The sequence below is a fragment of the Taudactylus pleione genome, unplaced genomic scaffold (genome assembly GCF_031769625.1).
Source record: "Taudactylus pleione unplaced genomic scaffold, aTauple2 ptg000080l, whole genome shotgun sequence".
Classification (NCBI taxonomy): Eukaryota; Metazoa; Chordata; class Amphibia; order Anura; family Myobatrachidae; genus Taudactylus; species Taudactylus pleione.
In genome coordinates, this window is record NW_028284482.1 from 942,053 (window position 1) to 960,655 (window position 18,603).

The 18,603-nt window shown below is 45.9% G+C and overlaps 1 protein-coding gene across 1 annotated transcript in view; it reads right to left on the reverse strand.

Moving 5' to 3' along the window:
* Positions 1–18,603, reverse strand: part of ST13 (ST13 Hsp70 interacting protein) — a 90,690-nt gene that overhangs the window by 32,409 nt on the left and 39,678 nt on the right. Inside the window, exons 6-9 of the mRNA XM_088468000.1 lie at positions 15,156–15,240; positions 638–748; positions 267–369; positions 61–177 (exon numbers count right to left, since the gene is read on the reverse strand). Coding sequence (XP_088324126.1) covers positions 61–177; positions 267–369; positions 638–748; positions 15,156–15,240 — 416 coding nt within the window. The remainder of the gene's footprint in view (positions 1–60; positions 178–266; positions 370–637; positions 749–15,155; positions 15,241–18,603) is intronic.

Below are 18,603 nucleotides of genomic sequence, written 5' to 3' on the forward strand. Positions count from 1 at the left end.
TAGGGAGGACAGAATACATTATAAAACTGGTCAGTTGTTTTATTATCCCATTCCACTCACCCTCTGTGCTCTCTCATGTTCTTCTTTGGCTTTTCTTAGTCGTTCCTTCTTCTCGTTGATTTCCCTTTCTACCCGTTTGCGTTCGTATTTACGCTGGTGTTCTGCAATTTTTTGAGCCTAAAGACATAACAAATAATATCCTACATATTAATGAAGAATTAAAAGAATATAAAGTCTGACACTATGGCAGCATGTACTTCACTTACACGTGGCTGCACCTCCTTCAGCATGGCACTTGCATCTTCATCATAGTCCAATTTACATGCCATGGCCAGGTCATGTGCGGCTTCTTCCCAGTGTCCCAGGAGCCTGCAGAAAGCATTGATAACAAAACTAGTTATTAGTGAATCATATTGAAGAAGTTAATCTTCCAGTTTAGGAAGTATAGATTTTATTATGCTAATTGCAATGTATGGATCCAAACAGACCCATACATTGTAAAATACAGTTTGAAGTTTTATTTTAAGTGCCACAAAAAAACACAATATTTTCATTTACCGAATTAGAACATTTGGGAAAGACCCAATTTAATTCTAATCAAATTCAATTCACACCACCTTGCACATATATCACTTACCTGTGTGCTTTTCCTCTCCACTTGTACGGCTGTGCAGAATCAGGATTGATAGCAATAGCCTTATTACAGTCGCGGATAGCTGCGTTGGGCTTTTGTAACTTCACATAAACGCTGTGGAAAAACGAAATAAGTGGGTGCGTGCGAGCTATATTTAACTCAAGAAAAAAAATAAAACATATAATGAGTTCCAGGTTTTTATTTTTCAGCTTTATACTTTTTGAAATGAAAGCACTTAAATGCACCGTAAACAGATCTAAACAAAAAGGGGGTAAAGGGTACATTCACTTCCAAAAAATTTTTTTTTCTAAATATTGAGTTTTTGAAAAGAATGGTAACTTTTTTTTTCCTATTTTGCTTAATAGGAAAAACATCAAACATTTAAGAAAATAAAAAGGAAGTCAGAATTCGAGGAAAGGATTTATCGTAAGTACAAGGGACACTACATATAATGGCTACATTTAATGACATACAGTGCAGTGGCAGAAGATGGGCACTTAAAAGTTTCTATAAAAAAAACAAACTCCTATTTCCTAGCTGTCTAAGAACTTAAAATACTGTACTAACAAATTCTCAAAAGAAAGAACCTGGTGCACAGAACAAGAGGAGAAAACAAACATTCTTCAATGAGAATAATCCTAACAAGAAAAACAGCGGAAAAAACAAACAAAAATAACCATGAATAAAAGGATAAAAGGGAGGAAATGCAGTTTAAATTTACATACAAAATTCCCATTAGCTGTCCCTAAGGGAGGGTACGCTAAGAAGCTGAGCAAAAAGTTTATATCCAAAACTGGTATCTTTGAATACAAAAAACAGGATTTTGGTACTTACCGATAAATCCCTTTCTCCGATTCCACAGGGGACACTGGAGTTCAAGACAGTGGGGTATAGACGGTGGTAGAGCAGAGCCTGGCACTTTAAATAATTTAGAAGTGTGACTGGCTCCTCCCCCTCTATGCCCCATCAGCCCCAGTTTAAGAACTGAGCCCGAGAGGAGACTGAGGACAACAGGAAAACGAGGAGAAGGAGAAGACCACAGAACGGAACAAGACCGACTGAAGGAGAACAAAGGAACCCACTGCAGGGAAAACATGCAGTCACACAACTATAAAAGGTACCAAACAAAACGGCAGGTACGCAGCGCAGGGCGGGCGTCCAGTGTCCCCTGTGGAATCGGAGAAAGGGATTTATTGGTAAGTACCAAAATCCTGTTTTCTCCTTCATCCACTAGGGGACACTGGAGTTCAAGACAGTGGGGACGTCCCAAAGCCAACCTCCCGGGTGGGAAGCGCGGAGAACTTGCCGACCCTTCAGCCAAACCGAAACAGGGACCGCACAGAACCGGAGGCCCAACGGAAAGGCAAGAGCTGAAGATCAAGTGTCGTAGAGCCAGGAGACAATCAGAACTCCTTGCTGAACAGTCACAGAAATTGCACAACGTACAGCATAAATCGAATGGAATAAAGCGGCTAGCGAGAAAACACCCTCAGGTGAGAAGCATCAGAACACTGTAAGCTCAGCTGAAAACAGACCAAGCCGGACTGTTGGGAGCAGAGAACCCCAGCCCGAAGCCATAGGAGAAGGGCAGTAACCAAAGAACAAAACTCGAGAAAACCGTACCAGATCCAGAAACAGGAAGCTGCCACAGTCGCAGACAGCAGAATCCCAGCACGCTGAACATAACTCATATAGATATAAGTATAACGATACCATTCTACAAATACAGAACTGATCCTGTCCACAGACTCCTAATAAAGAGTATACTGGGAGGCAAAAGTCAAGACCGAAGCAGCCCTAAACCAGTCTGGAGGTCCAACTACTACAAGGTTGTTAACCAGCGGGAGGGTTAGACCATAGAGATCTCCAACAATTGGAGATCCCACTGGGGAAGAGGCAGAGGCGGCTTCGAGAGGATTGAGACTACAATCCCTTTCAGAGGGTCAGACAGCAGAACAACCCATTCTTCAAACAGAGTGATAAAACAGCGACTGAAACCCTGCAGCTGAAAAGAAACCACAGCAACAAAACCCCAGACAGACAACTTCCAACATGATGGTAGTGAGTAGTCAGTATCAACTGCTGGTCCGAACATAGTATGAAAACAACCAGGATACCCTGGCAGTTAAACAGCACAGATGCAACAGCCACCCAGGGAGAGCTACCAATATAGGGAAGCATCCCATACAGTAAGGCTAGAGCACTAGGACAGCCATGAAGGCACCCGTCAATGTAATGAAATAGCAACAGATACTGAACCGGAAAAACCCACCAGGCCCCCTGTCACCCTTTAATGTAAAGATGTGCACTAGCCTATAGATGCTCTTCAGTCCAGAACCCAACAGATTCTAGTAGAATAGTGTCACTAATCTCAATATTGGAACTATGCACCCACACACCAGGAACGCTCTAAAAACTAGAGCCAACTGATTAAAAGAGCGGATGGCTGCTAGGACAGCAGCTAGGGTGCGGAATAGAGAATAACACTATGTAATGTCAGGTTGCCTGAAATAGGAGTCTCTTCCGAGGCATTAGTGGGGTAAGCCCGCTTACCTGTGGGCGACCAGAAACCCTCTGGACGCTATGTAGAATGTCACTGACCTTTTCCAACTCACAGCAACCTGCCCCGTCAGAGATAGAGAGTAGCTTCAGCGGTCTAAGACAAATGCTCTACAGCACGGACTTCAATCTGGAGATGTTGCAGTAGAAAATACTGTAGAAAACTAGCAAAACGTTAGAGGAGACAAGAAGGTTATACAACAGGACTCTATACCTGAGCTTGTTCCATTAGGGATGTTTATCCATATAAAGATTATACATCTACCCCAAATACGGTCTGCTAGTGTAAGTAGCCTTACATTAACCCTTATAATGGTGAAGTGCGTATTACGGCCACCAATCTAATACAATCCAGGCCTGACCCTGCCTATATCAGCGGGTGGCCGTAGGCCTTCAAGCAATTTAACTAATTAAGCCCTGAGGATGGTAGAGAACCTGGATTCCTTATGGACTGATAGGAAATGTACCTAGGGTCCCTCTAGGGACCCATTTTATTGAGATATGCGACAAGACAATAACATGGAGTACCAGAATCGATACAGAGAAGGGTACCTGTACATAGAATGCATTAGTTATCCCAAGTAAAGAAGGAATATATCTGTAGTGATAACCCCAGTTAGGGCTAAAAAAACAGTATTTCCCAATTATTAGGAGATATTCAAGGAATGGGAATATATCAGTATTTATACACACGTACCCACAGACATAACAGTTGCATGAGAAGGCAATCTCTTTGAAAGGAAGAGTTAATGCCAACATAGTAAGCTTACTTGTCAGACTCCTGCACCAGGAGATCAGCATGCTATAAAACAAGAGATATGGTAAGAACTTACCTTTGTTATCTCTGTTTCTACGAAGTCCATAGGGTCCACAGGGTTGACCTTGGGGTATAGGTTGGGAACCAAATCCGGGCACCACGCAGTTAAAGCTTTTAGCTCCCAGGATGCACTTGGGTCCACTCTCCCTATAACCCCACCCCCAAGCCAGAGGCACCTCAGTTTGTAAGTAGCCAAAGGCCGGAGGAGGAGAAAAAAAGAGAGAGAAAACTGGAACACTCGATAACCATACTCACAGAAATGGGAGACGGAAAACCGGTGACCAGCCACACAGCCCATTTGAAGCCAGTGTGCGTCAGGGCGGGCGCCCTGTGGACCCTATGGACTTCGTAGAAACAGAGATAACAAAGGTAAGTTCTTACCATATCTCTTGTTTTCTACTTCAGGGTCCATAGGGGGTCCACAGGGTTGACCTTGGGGATGTCCCAAAGCAGTTCAACCAAGGGAGGGGACGCTCCTGTGCTGAGAGGAGAATCCGCCGCCAAAAAGGAAGCATCCGGAGAGGCAAAGGAAACCAATGCCTAGAACCTTAAAAAGGTGTGGGCAGAAGACCACGTGGCCATCTAGCAAGGCAAAACAGCCAAGGAGCCACAGCGAGCCACCCACGAGGGTTACATGGCCCGAGAAAAAACAAGCATCAACAACAGAAAGGCCTACCCATGGGTAGGCCCCTGAAGAAGACATACGAGGCCGTCCAGCCAACATTTGGCCATAGGCCGGCCATCCTTTCCTGTTAAAACCAGAAATCTCAGACCACCAATAAGGAGTCCGATTTCCGTCAGGAACTTGAACGGATCACATAAATCCACAGAGGCCGGACCACAGTCAATGAGGCCACACCAGCCGATAAGACCGGGGACTGAATGGCCTCACCATAAGTTCCAGAATAATATGGAACCTAAAAATCACTAAGAAGAAACACAGGGTGAGAGCAACTCAAACCCTGACAAGATGCCCTCCAGAAGAGGGAGCCAAATGAGAACGCTCCCAATTCCGACACTCACCTGGGTGATATAAACTCCCTGAGAGAAAGAGAGAAAGCCAAAGCAATAGACCATGTAATGGCAATCACAACCAGCGGTTCCATTAACTTTCCCCGGAGTCAACGAAGAACCAATACTAACTCCCAAGGAGTCCCTAGGGAGGACAAATGGAGGCATAATCCAGAAAACACTCCAAAGGATGAACTGGATACCAGAGCGGAGCAATTCCATATCTTAATCATACTGACAGTGTAGAGATCCGCACTGTCAGGAAGGCCAGGCCGAGGGTGAAACCCAAGCCAGCCTGAAGGAATGCCAGAATATCTGGAAATCCTAGACACCAGAGGATCATATCGACAGGTATAATACCATAAGAATTATGGCTGCCACAGTTTGTGGTAGGTCCCAGCAAAAACTGATCCATGTGCTCTAATCATTCCAACGATGACAAAGCCAGGGAAGCCGTAAGACCACTGTAGGGACGCAGTCAAAGACAAACGACCCAGGTCCAAGACAAACCCCAGGACCCTGAGACAACAGGTCTGGGCAGTGAAGCATCAGGAATGGAGTATCGATGGAGAGACTCCGAAAAACCAAGTACCCCTGACATCTGGGGCAATCAGGAGCCACCAGCAAGAAAGCATCTCCGTCTCGATTGAAAACACTTCCAAAGACCTCGAGGAAGAAGGGAGACCGGAGAACACAGGTACGCAAATTGGAAGAACTACTTCACCGACAAAGAGTCACTGAAGGTTGCTTCAGAATCCCCAGAGTTGGACTGTAACACCATAGTGTGATAGAGTCAGAAGGCCATGAGGGTCACCTCAGGAGTACCCCCCCCCCTGCTCACCAGGAGATGAAACCTCTCTTGGGGAAGAGACTAGTCCCCTGGATGCACGTCGTGACGGCTGAGGACTCCCGCTTACCAATGGAGAGCACCTGAAATGAACACTGTCGAGATGGTCGGGAGGAGACCCTCAGACAATGTCCGAATGTATGACATACCTGACATTGCCACCCAACGAACAGTATTGCTAAAAAGGAAGCCACTGTTCTGACCCTGTCGGACTGAACTTTTTCAGGTTCACCGGGAAACAAGGGTTATGCCAGAGTGAAGGCCCAAGACAGGCTAAAGTTCCAACCAGTTAATTGACAGGGTGGAATCGACAGACATCCAACTGCACTGAAATGGATGCGAACCAGACACTGTCCTTAGCAAAGAATACCCTGGACGAGATGGCCATAGTCACCCGAAAAGGGACCGACTTGCCTCCGGGGAGAGCATCATCGTTTGAACAGTGATCAGACAGAAAAAAACTTGTTCCATCTGGAGATAAGCCAATTATGGAAAGGCCTGGAATGGAACTAAGCCCATTCCACCCTTCCAAAGGCAGACACTGAATAGTGGACCATGCATCCCAGAGTGTAAAGACATATGTCGACTGCGCAGACATCCATGTACTCCTAATGGAAGAGTGGAGATGCCGTCTTATACCAGAAGAATTCTCAGATTCTGAGAATCCAGCAGGGCTCCTAGGTGAAGAATACCCAGAGAGGGATGCAGGGAGGACTTTTTCCCCATTGATTAAACGTCTGCAGTCAACCCCCCTGTCAGTCAGTCAGACCCGGCTGTAAAGTACCCCGGTGATCCTGCTAAGAGCAGGAGGCCATCCAGGTACAGGAGCATTGGGATATACTGAACAGAAGAACTGTCAGAAAATCCAAAACGCTGGTAAACCCCTGTGGGGCTGAGAGCAGTCCCAACAGGCAGAGCCCGAAAAATCGTAAGTGCTGTGATACAGCAAACCTCAGTCCATGCTGAGGTAAGGTCTCTGTAAGTACCCGTAGGCACGCGTCCTGTATATCCAGTGATACCATAAAGTCCCCAGGTTCCAAACATAGTATGATGGAGCATAGGGATTGCTTCCTGAGCCCAGGTAGCTTTAGGAACTGGTTCGGGGAATTGAGACAGAGAATAGGCCAAAGAGGACCATTCAGCCACCGCACCAGAAAGAAAGCAGAACAACCAGTCCCTCGCTGAGAAAGTGGGGATGGCCCAATTAGCTCCGCTTACCGCAACAACTGTATAGCTTTCTGGATTTGTAAGGCCCTGTTCCGAATAAGGGCCTGCGTACCATCACATGGAAATAGGCCGCCTGAGCAAAGAGAGTGCGTACCCTCCTACCCACGTAGCCGCGGCAACTAGACACTAGTACCGGGCAAACTGAGAAATCGCCATCTCCCAGTGGTAGGCCTGTCTCGTCAGGCTGACGATATATCCGTAGGTTCAGAAGCAGGATCGGCTGGCAGTCCAGGTCTGCTCGGAACTGGATATGTCGGCCCTTGTAAAGGCCGACAGTCTATGAAGAAACAGACCTTTAGGCTGACCCAGAGGACAAAAAGACTTAATAGTCTGAGGCCCCGTAGTGAGCATAGCTGACGGCGGGAAATTTGTACTGCCACTGTCAAGGTCAGGACCCAACAAGATATACCCTATAGATGGTATCTGCACCTCTGCATTCCCAGAGCGCAGCCATAGGGTATTACGGAGGATACCGTCGCAGCCGGAACTCTGAAAATTAGGAGCTGGTATCCAATATAGGCATGTCCACCTATGACAACTGCATATATTACGTGAGCAACCAAATACATTTGAACCCCAGACGTGTTGGAGGGGAAAAAACATTACAAATGCATCAGCTCAGTATGCAATAGTATTAAACAACCATGCTATCGCCATGGTAGGATGGGTAACAACCCCTGAAAGCGAGTATACTGATTTCAGGCAGAGTTACCACCTACGGATCAGAAGAATCCGACCACGCAGGAATGGGATGCGTAGTAACGTCTGTAATCCGACGAGTAACACGCCCATCCACCCCAGGAGGGGCTCATGATGACCCTCAGGGAATTTGGGACAGGAGACCAAACACTGTTGTAATACCTCATATCTGGCAACAGCCAGAGTCCCGCCATGCGATCCACCCGCTAGTCAGCAACAGGGACCCAAAAGGCACGTAATACTGAGGGTGTATGATACAGGTGCAGAATGGACCTGCTACCAGCCCTAAAACAGGGATAATAATACTTGAGATAGGCTTCCCCCCGTGTAAGAGGGAAAGAGCCCAAAACAGTATCCAGTTCACGGTAGAGCCAAGTGGGAAGTAAGCACAGGGCGTCAACCACGCCAATTTGCGTTTCATAGAAAAACGACATCCACCCAGGGTGGCTGTTGTGGTCCCTGCAAGGGGCATGACAGACTATTGTGGCACCAGGGGGAATTCATATACTCGAAAAACCCCTGTAGGGAGCGGTAGTCTGTGTCACAGGCGAAGAGTGCAAGAAACTGCGAGATACCCTGAGATGAAAAAGGGCAGTATGGTGAAGTAACCCCAAGTGAGGTACAACAATGGGGCCCGCCCGGCGATCCGCAATTAAGAGGATCCCGAGAAAACAAACCGCCCAAGGGGGTCGTGAAAGGGGCCGGCACCCGATGACGCCACATACAGAACCCTTTAAGAGTTAAATCCTCCGCACTAACACCTGCAGCACATGGCTTGCAGGATAGTAAAAATGGGTGCAGTATAACGCTCTATCTCCTGGTCAGACATATCTGACCAAGCCTTGTGATCAAGCAGCGCTATACTGGTCCTGACTGAAACTAAAAATTAGCTGCAGGGACCCATTTTCAGCGTATGCAACACACAGTTCCACTCAAAATATGGCAACGTGCAGCACGCAACAGTATGTGACAAACCTCACAAATATTAACAAGTATATAAATGTGAGGTCTTAGAACCACCCCAAGTACAGCTGTATTAGGGCAGATAAGGAAAGGGATAGATATACACTGACAGGTGAGAGAATAAAGTACAGTCAGCACTAGCATAAGTCACATACAATGCAGATATATACATATATACATAAACATGTCATATAATATACTGCACTATTACACTGCATGCAACTTACCCAGATTCAGTGTCTGGGAAGGCTACAGCGCTGTGTACACTGACCTGATGGTGAGGTACGCAGGGGGACTGGACCAACTGCCATCTCCAGAGATTTCTGCTGCACCACAGAGAAAATGGCCGCTGGAGACCTCAGAAGAAGCGTGGCCCGCGGAGGAAGCAGCTCAGCGACGCCAGACTATGGATACTGAAAGGCGCGCTGAACTGAGGGGAGGAGCCGCTGTAACAGGGAAGGCTGTCTCCCCTGGCCGGCTATTAACCCCCGGGACGCCGGCTCCCTGCACCGAACACTAAGTCCCTGGTGGTCTAGTGGACACACGGGGTATGGGGGGCCCGCCGCCACTGCCGGCGCCTCCGGTCTGTCCCCAGAGACCGGAGGCACAGGACTGCATTTCAAATGCACGGATCACCGCAAGCGGTGACCCGCGCCTTACCTGCTCCCCGTGGATCCGGCAGCAGTCCTGGGCGCCCGCAGAGTCCGGCTAGTACAGACTCTGGGGTCCCGCTGAGATCCCCAGATCTGTACTGGCGTCTCAGCGCCAGCGGGGTGACGGAGCGGCAGCTTAGACGTCCTATGGACAGTCTGACGCTGCCGCTCTGAAGAATCCAAAGGAAAAATAAAAAACTCTGCCCTTTAGAAAAAATAAAGCTTAGGGGCTGCTAATCAGCTCCCCACTGCACTAAACGGTGACCCGATTCCGGCCGGGCACCAACTTAAACTGAGGTGCCTCTGGCTTGGGGGTGGGGTTATAGGGAGAGTGGACCCAAGTGCATCCTGGGAGCTAAAAGCTTTAACTGCGTGGTGCCCGGATTTGGTTCCCAACCTATACCCCAAGGTCAACCCTGTGGACCCCCTATGGACCCTGAAGTAGAAATATAAAATAAATAAATAAATATAAATATATATATCCTGCACTCTTAGGAGTCATATCAGTTTGCTACCAAGTGCGCCACTGGAGTGTAGTTGTAGATCATAGGTCCCCCGAAAAGGAGCGCCATAGATATAGACTGACGGGAACAGAACTATAGCCTCAGGAGGATGCAAGTACATATCTGTATATACATGTATGGACATACAAGATGTATAGGGTCCATACTGGAAGCAATGCCATAGGGAATTGTCACTATGCAAGCCACAGAACATGACTTCAGTCCATAGCCACCATATAATATATATATGGATATAGCTTACAGCAGTGGTTCCCAAACTCGGTCCCCAGGACCCCACACACGTCACATCACCCAGGTCACCCAGCAGGACCACAGGTGCATCCATTACTCACTGACACATTTTTAAAGTGGAGCTAATTAAATTTCACCTGCGATTCCGCGAGGAGCCCCGGAACCATGCACTGCCCGGGGTCCCGAGGACAGAGCCCGAGCACCAGCGGCCCCCAGCATCTGGTAATCCCAGGCGGCTTCCCATCCGTGGAAATATAGGCATACCATATATATACATATATATATACACACATATAGATATATATATATGCAATCACACATACTGATACAGATATACACACACACATAAATCCTTAGGGAGAGTAGTGTAAAGCGGAGTTATTGCACCAACTACATTAGGAGAGCCCAGCCTCCAATTGCATCATCTTTCTTTTAAAATGTGCTAGGTATCAGACATAAAACGGATAAGAGCAGATCCTACCCCTGCTTTTATGGTAAGGATAAGAAGCGATATAAGAAGCGATATATATATATATATATCCACCTATGCATATGCCTACCTACATACACGATTAGCAGGTGATGATATTGTAAAATGAGAACATGAGCAATAGTTAGAGCCCTGGAAGGAACTGAGACCCAGGACAAACTTCACACCAGACATATGTTCTAAAGCAGGGCTTAGTATAAATACAAATATACACATACATGTGGCTTACCTCCACGCAGGGAGACTGCTCATGTGCCATGTGTGGCCGTCAGTCTGCTACGGCATAAGGGGCAGGATATTTTAGCAGCGTGCTGTCCCAGACTGGTATCGATTCTGGGACCCTCATGTTACTGGTGTACTCGCCTTATCAGGTGAGCTATTGCAGAAGAGTAACAATCCACATACTTATGGGAGTACTGCCCCAGAAAGTGAGCTGTGCTATGCTTCAGTGAAAATGATGTGCATGTGGAGCGCACTGCACCACACGCTGATTACATGTAACATTTCACAAAATTGCGTGCTTCTCTAAACTGACAGAGCCCTCCCAACATATTAAAAGGGAGACCTGTCCCTTGGGGAATCCACAGCGCAAGACCCTCACCCTCAATCTAAGCAGGAGATAAGGCCAGCAGCCGCTATTAACATAGTGCTAGAGAAGTGGGCGTCCCAGCCTCTAATGCTGGACCAAAGGGATGGTCAGCACGATATGGGACTCCCGTTCCTGAGTAGGGATGATATGGGAGCATCGACCCAAGGCCCCGTCCCTTCAGCCAACACTGGTTTTAAAACCAACCCAATAGGGAGTTCTCCTCACCCACGATACACTATTATTCTCGCGGCATTTGGATTAAGGCTTGTAGAGGAAAATACTGCGCTTAATGTCCACGCTAGCCAGGAAGAGTCCCGGCTAAAGCAGCTGCCCCCTCAACAGAACTGCATAAAGCGGAGTAATAGTGCACCCGCTCAGCGCGAGGGTGGGGGAGGAGTAGCAATAGGCTAAGACTCACCATCAGTGCAGCCGGTGTTAGGGCACTGAAGCAGGTAGTAGACACTGCCCTTAATAGGGAAGCGGGGCTCTCTTGCAGGTGGCTGGTACGCGCTGCATACATTCTCACGGGGGAGGGGGGGGGGTAGGGAGAGCGATCACGAGTGAAAACTCGGATCCTCACACCACCCGAGTACACCTCCTTCTAGGCAGGAGGAGAGCATTGGCTGATGTCCTGCTGTGGAGGGCGCCGACGCATTTAAACAAGTTTCACGAGGTACCGGCGCCAGTTATCAAAGCACCTTTCAGCCACGCTGTTTAGCGGCTAATATATAAGCAGGCCGTCTTAGTCCTACTGGCGCTGTACATACGGAGACAGCGCCAGTGCTTCCTATAAGTGACAGCGCAGCAAGCCGTCTGTCACTTTGTCCTATTCGTCGGCTGCAGAACACACATCTCCCCACTGTGGGGGGAGGGGCGGGAGACCCGGACTCAGCCGTCTCAGTTGCGGCGGGCCCAGTCCTTCAGTTCTCTCCCGAGCGGGGGTGAGTCAGCGCTTGCAGCGCGACCCCTCTTAATAAAAGAGGGAGCAGAGACCACCTATATTGGAACTGACTGCCGACTATGCTCCGGCAGGATGTTCCAGTTTTTATAAATGGCGGGCTGCCTTGAATGCGCTTAGCGGCTGTATGTACTGGGCGCGCAACAGTTAGCCACTTACTTAGGGCTCAGGGATGCTGCTGCAGTGCAGAGCACCGAGAGGGAGAGCCCGTACCAATGGCGCCGCTGTCAGAACGCGCCATTTCCACCCCCGCTAGCTCCGGTGTTTTAGCAGCTAACAGTGACAGCTAGCGGCATGTCACTGAGCCCAGCTCTAATGTCCACTGCTCCTGCTAATCAGGAGCAGTGGTTATACTTACAACTGCTGCGGCCGGGATGCTGGGCTGAGGGGGCGGCGAGGAACCCGGACACATGCCGGTGTCAGCAGTGGCGGGTCCTCGCTGGGTCCGATGACTCCAAGTTGTGTGCCCCCTCCTCAGGGTCACCGGACACAGGCTGCAGTAGCCGTGTGGTGCCCTTCCCGGCGGCTCCCACGTAGCAGGCAGACTGCCACAGTAAGCAGCCCGTCTGTCCTCAGTGCTTGTTTAATATCTAAAAATTATATAAGAAAGGCTGGAGACAGCCTGATGTGCTACCGGCTCTCTCGGGCACATTCTAAAAACTGGGGCTGATGGGGCATAGAGGGGGAGGAGCCAGTCACACTTCTAAATTATTTAAAGTGCCAGGCTCTGCTCTACCACCGTCTATACCCCACTGTCTTGAACTCCAGTGTCCCCTAGTGGATGAAGGAGAAACATTGACGCTAATATTTTGTGAAGGTGTGAACTGAAGACCAGCTGCCCAGTACAGCTACTCAGCAGAGATCTTGTGTTGTTGATCTTCCAAATGCTGTTGCAATTTCTTTACAAAACAAGCTTCCGGGGCTTGAGCATGGTCAGTCAGAATAAACTTTAGCTCTGAGGATCATGGCTTCATGTCCTTAACACCAGCCGAGTCAAGCTCTGGCAAAGAAAGGGTACCTGAATTAAAAGTCAGTGTAGGAGGCAGACGCAACACTGGGCCCTGTGCCACGTTTGGATCGTCTATGTAACAAGACCTTCTCCCAACAGAATGTTTGCAACACCCACAGTAGCATAAGGCGCATAACTCCAGGATATGTATTGGATATCGAATACTCCAGGGTCCAAAGACCCTTAAAACGAGCTTAAAGAATGACTGTTCTCCAAACCTGAATACTGACATCTGTTGTCACCCATCAATCCCAAAATGATGAAGAGTTGCCTTACAGTCAAAGAAAAGATTAATTTAAGAGAGAGTCCGTCCAACTCTGGTGGGCACAAAAAATAGGATTTTGATACTTACCGATAAATCCCTTTCTCCGATTCCACAGTAAGTACCAAAATCCTATTTTCTCCTTTATCCACTAGGGGACATTCTAGCATAGACAACTTAGCGGCCAACCGAAACAGGGACAGCCACACACTGATGGTAGGTATTTGAAAAAAAAGGAGCTAAGGAGCAATCGCCGTAGAGAATCAGAACCCCGCGCAGGAGCACCGCAGTTAATTCCAAACTGCCCTGCCCACCGAAGGACACAGGAGAACGGTGTCCTTAGGCGCCAAGTGCAGATTTATTTTAACAGAAACAGACCAGCCCTAATCCTTGGAAACAGAGCACCAACACGAGTCGGTAGGAGAAGGGAAACAACTCGAGAAGAATCTCGAGAAAACCTACTCTGACAACAGAACACTGCCGGGCAGTAAAGAGAGACCGCGCCCCGTCTGTCAGATCCGCGCACTTAGGGTTTTCATGGGAGCAGCAGGACACTCTACTTCTCCTACAGAGGAGGGAAGAGCAGCAGACATCTAAGCGTTTGCCAGCCATTGTGCAGTCACATTGTGAGGGAGAGCCTGATAACCAAGTGGCACCACTGGAGTCAGGATGTGCCATTGCTCTGGGCGGCAGAAGTTCTGGCCGCCGATGAGCTCCACCTCCGCTTGCTTTAACCGGGAATTAACCCCGGTTCTGATAAACTGCCCCCATTAGCACTGTCCCCAGAAACCACAAAGAGGGACTTGGGGACTCTCCTTTAGTGACAGCCGTGACATGTCACTGAGCCCCGCTCTGACATCCACTGCTCCCACTAATCAGGAGCAGTGGTTATAATTACAGGCTGCTGTGGCCAGAATGCTGGGCTGAGGGGACAGCGAGGAACCCAGACACGAGCCGGTGTCAGCTGTGGCGGGTCCTCGCGGGGTCCGATGACTGTCTGTGAGCCCCCTCCTCAGGGCCACCGGACAAAGGCCGCAATAGACTTGGCGATGCCCTCCCGGCAGCTCCCCCGTAGCAAGCAGACTGCCACAGCTAGTAGTCTGCCTGTTCTCAATGCTTCTTTATAAAATACAAAACACAATTTATATGAAAAGGCTAGACAGTCTAATGTGCTACCGGCTCTCTCGGGCACATTTTCTAAACTGGGGCATAGAGGGGGAGGAGACAGTTACACTTCTAAATTATTTAAAATGTGCCAGGCTCTACTCTACCACAGTCTATACCCCATTGTCTATGCTCCAGAGTCCCCTAGTGGATGAAGGAGAAAAAAAATAATAATACTGTAGTTCCCGGACAGTCAAGAGGTGTATACAGGGTGATAAGTTTGAGCTTCTGCAGGTTAATTTAAAGTGCCCAAGCAGCTGCCACTGCACTCTATACCCCAGTGTATCCAGCGTTCCTCATGGGATGAAATTACAATGATATAAACACACAGTAAGATGTACTATTAATTCAACATGACACAAATTCCACAGGTTTGCATGATTATTTGTTTTATAACCATTACCTCCTACTATAGTCTCTTCTCTGTTAGTGTATAGTCTATGGGTAGGTGTGTGTAGTTACTAAGATGGAATTTAAAAAAATATATTTTTTGTATGTATTTTAACAGCTGACCCCACCTTGCTCTTTTTGCATACAAAATGGAAAGCTGAGGGTTCAGTTTTATGGCTTCAGTAAACAGATCAATGGCTTTTTGGAGTTCACCTGGAAATAGAAAAAAAAAAAGTGGTTAATTTATTAGTGACAAATTCACAATGTCAAACTGGTATGCAGTCATTTTGTCGACAAACAATATGGTGACAGTGAATATGTCAATGCCAATGGCATTATGCAGAACCAGTTGGAATGCTTTACAATATCATGCTTAAAGTTATAACGCCAACACAGTTAAAATGCTTTAACTAGCATCCCAACCGGGTCGGTATAATGCTGGCAGCATATTAACGGTTGACATATTGATTGCCAACAAAAGTTATATATTGATTCAAAAATATCCACAGACTATGACCAACATAACTGCATAAATAAATATTAGGACACTACTCATTCGAACGGAACCATTAAACCACACTACATGTATTTGTTAAAGCTCACCATTTTTTGCTTTGTAATTAATTTTTTAAGTGGTTTCTATGTGGAAAAAAAAATTACATGCCATAGTGGGACAGTAGACCATGGGCTATATAGGAGGCATTTCAGGCTCTAACACTTTATTTAAAAAAATAAAATAAATACACGTTATAGAAAAATAAAGCAGATAATGGAATAATCAGGATGCGAGCTTGGTGTTACCCAATAGATTCAGAGAAAAGGATTTAACGTACATATAAAAATCCTATTTTCAACCAATGGGGACACTGGATCATGGGGACATCTTAAAGCCCTTTTCAGGTGGGTATACTCCGTTGCAGTGAGCACGTTGTGACCAAAATTGGCATCCTCGGCCACAAAACCACTGACCAAATGCCCGACAGATGTTCAGCCAAAGCACCGTGTAGCACCACCCACGAAGCTCACTATTCTGGTAAAATGTGCCTTTAAACTGTAAGGAACATATTTTCCTGTCACAATGTAAGGTTGTTGAATCACAGAAGTCTTGTGGGTATCACAGTGGACCAAAAGACAATGCAAATCCCTATTCTCACATTCCTATTGGAATATCTGCAATGTTTCAACATGCAAAGGGTCAAGAGATTCCCATTTCTCCATAGATTCCTGTCCCAATATAGGGCCGTATTCAATTAGCGGCGAAAACTGAAATTTTTTTCGCCATTGGCTCCCCCTCCCCCCTATCACAGTGATCCAAATCACTGTTATAAGTCCTGGCATATTGACAGGAGTCATTTTTGAGAGGAAGAATCCCTAAAATCAAGCTGCTGGAGCAATAATCATGGACCCCCAAAGACAATGCAGGAAAGTTTCTAATTATAAAGTAGGGGCCATTCTGTGTAAAATCAACACACTTAAAATTTTACCTCACCAGCTCAGATTTGTTAAAATTTGGTATATGAAGTATATATGTAGTCTAAGAAAAATACATTCTATTTAAATCTCATGCCGTTTCCAAAATATGGCTATGTAAAGATTTGAAAAATCTTTAAAAAAACGCACAACCAGCTTATTTTCAAATCGCCATAGCAGCGCAGCTCTCCTAATTAAGCTAGAGGTGGGATGTACAGCGTTTTTTTTATGCCTTTTCCTATGATATACAACACAAAAGGCTTTGAATTTGGAAAAAGTTTTTCCTCACAAACTGAAATGTTTGATCATGATTGTCTCAAAAAGTGTCGACAAAATTACAGAAAATTTCTGGAAATAGTCTATATTAATGTTAAATGTTTTTCAAAATGTAAAAATGGGAGGATAATGGGTTCATAGTTAAAAATAATTTAAAACAAGAGTAGGCACTATGTTTGACAAAATCAGGGCCTACTTTAAATCCTATTATATGATGTAATAACTAAAATTAGCCCAACACTCAATATTTGAATGAAATGTAAATTCTCTTAATTACTTTGTCAATATCTACATGTGAGAATATATAATATTAGTTATATATTCTCACATGTAGAGATTGTCAAAAAGTAATTAAGAGAATTTACAAAAATTCAAATATTGAAGGCCTAATTATAAAAGTTCCTATACGACTATTAACTAAAAACAATGAATAATGCTTGCAAGAAAATAATTAATGATCTTCAATAATGTTAATGCATTGTTTTTGAATCATGCTCATGAATCATTGTTCTCATGAAACAATGGTCAGTAATCATGCTCAGTATTGCAGGACAGTTTGTAGCATGTCTGTGCAAGCTCTTGACAAGTTATGACACTGCAAACCAGGCAGTGCCCCCTCCCCTTGCAATACCTATTAGTCTGTGTCTGGAGTCAGTATTGAGTGGATGTAAGTGCATTATAGTGGTGTTTTGGAAGATGTTTTCAGATGATTATACTGTGATTTGTTATTAAATTTGTGTGTTATATTTAACATGCCACAGCGCATGGGAAAGGCCCCTGTGATGGCGTTGGCGGCTCAGTCAAGAGACTGGCAACTAGAGCCAGCCTACAACATCCATATGAGAACCAAATCCCCACACCTCTACAACTTTATGAATGGGCTTTAGAAAATATATCTGGAATTAATTTGACGTTCACAAAGCAAGACTATATTGAGTCTGAAACATTTTTGAATGATCGTTTCAGCCAGTCAGTAACTATTCAGGGACCACAACAGTATCATGCTTTTATACCTGTTGATTCAAGTACATCAAAAATATCTGAAAAACTTATCTAAGGCTACAACATCTACAGTAGTCGTTACAACATCCCTGGACAAACTCCAGTTGACACAAATAAATGGCTATACATCCGTTGTGTATAACAAGAAATGGTGGCTTGCTTATGTGATGGACAAGAATGAAGACGAATTAAAAAAAAGTGACCTTCCTTCAACCAGTTGGACCGTCACCATCATTCTTCTATCCAAGGAAGCCCGGATGTACTATGGATACCTCTAAAGAGGTCGATCCTATAACACCAACTGGAAGAATTTATGTAATTTCTCCTGATGACACTTTAAAAACCACTGATGCGTTGTCAAACTATCTTCAACTAACATTGTTGACTGACTAAAACAATATCAAGTATTTCTATTCAACCTGATTTATATAATTAAACTAATGAAGCCATCAAATCTATTACAACATATTACTACTTGTAATTAGGGGTGTGCACCGGCCACTTTTCGTGTTTTGTGTTTTGGATCTGGATCTTTCTTCGTGTTTTGGATCTGGATTGGTTTTGCCAAAACCACCCTTCCGTGTTTTGGGTTCTGGGTTTTGTGTTTTGGATCTGTATTTTTTTTTAAAAAAGCATAAAAACAGCTAAAATCACAGAATTTGTAGGTTTTTCTGCTCCTATGCTATTATTAACCTCAAAAACCTTAAATTTCCACTCATTTCCAGTCTATTCTGAACACCTCACACCTCACAATAGTGTTTTTATGTCCAAAAGGTTGCACCGAGGTAGCTGGATGACTATGCTAAGCGACACGAGTGGGCGGCACAA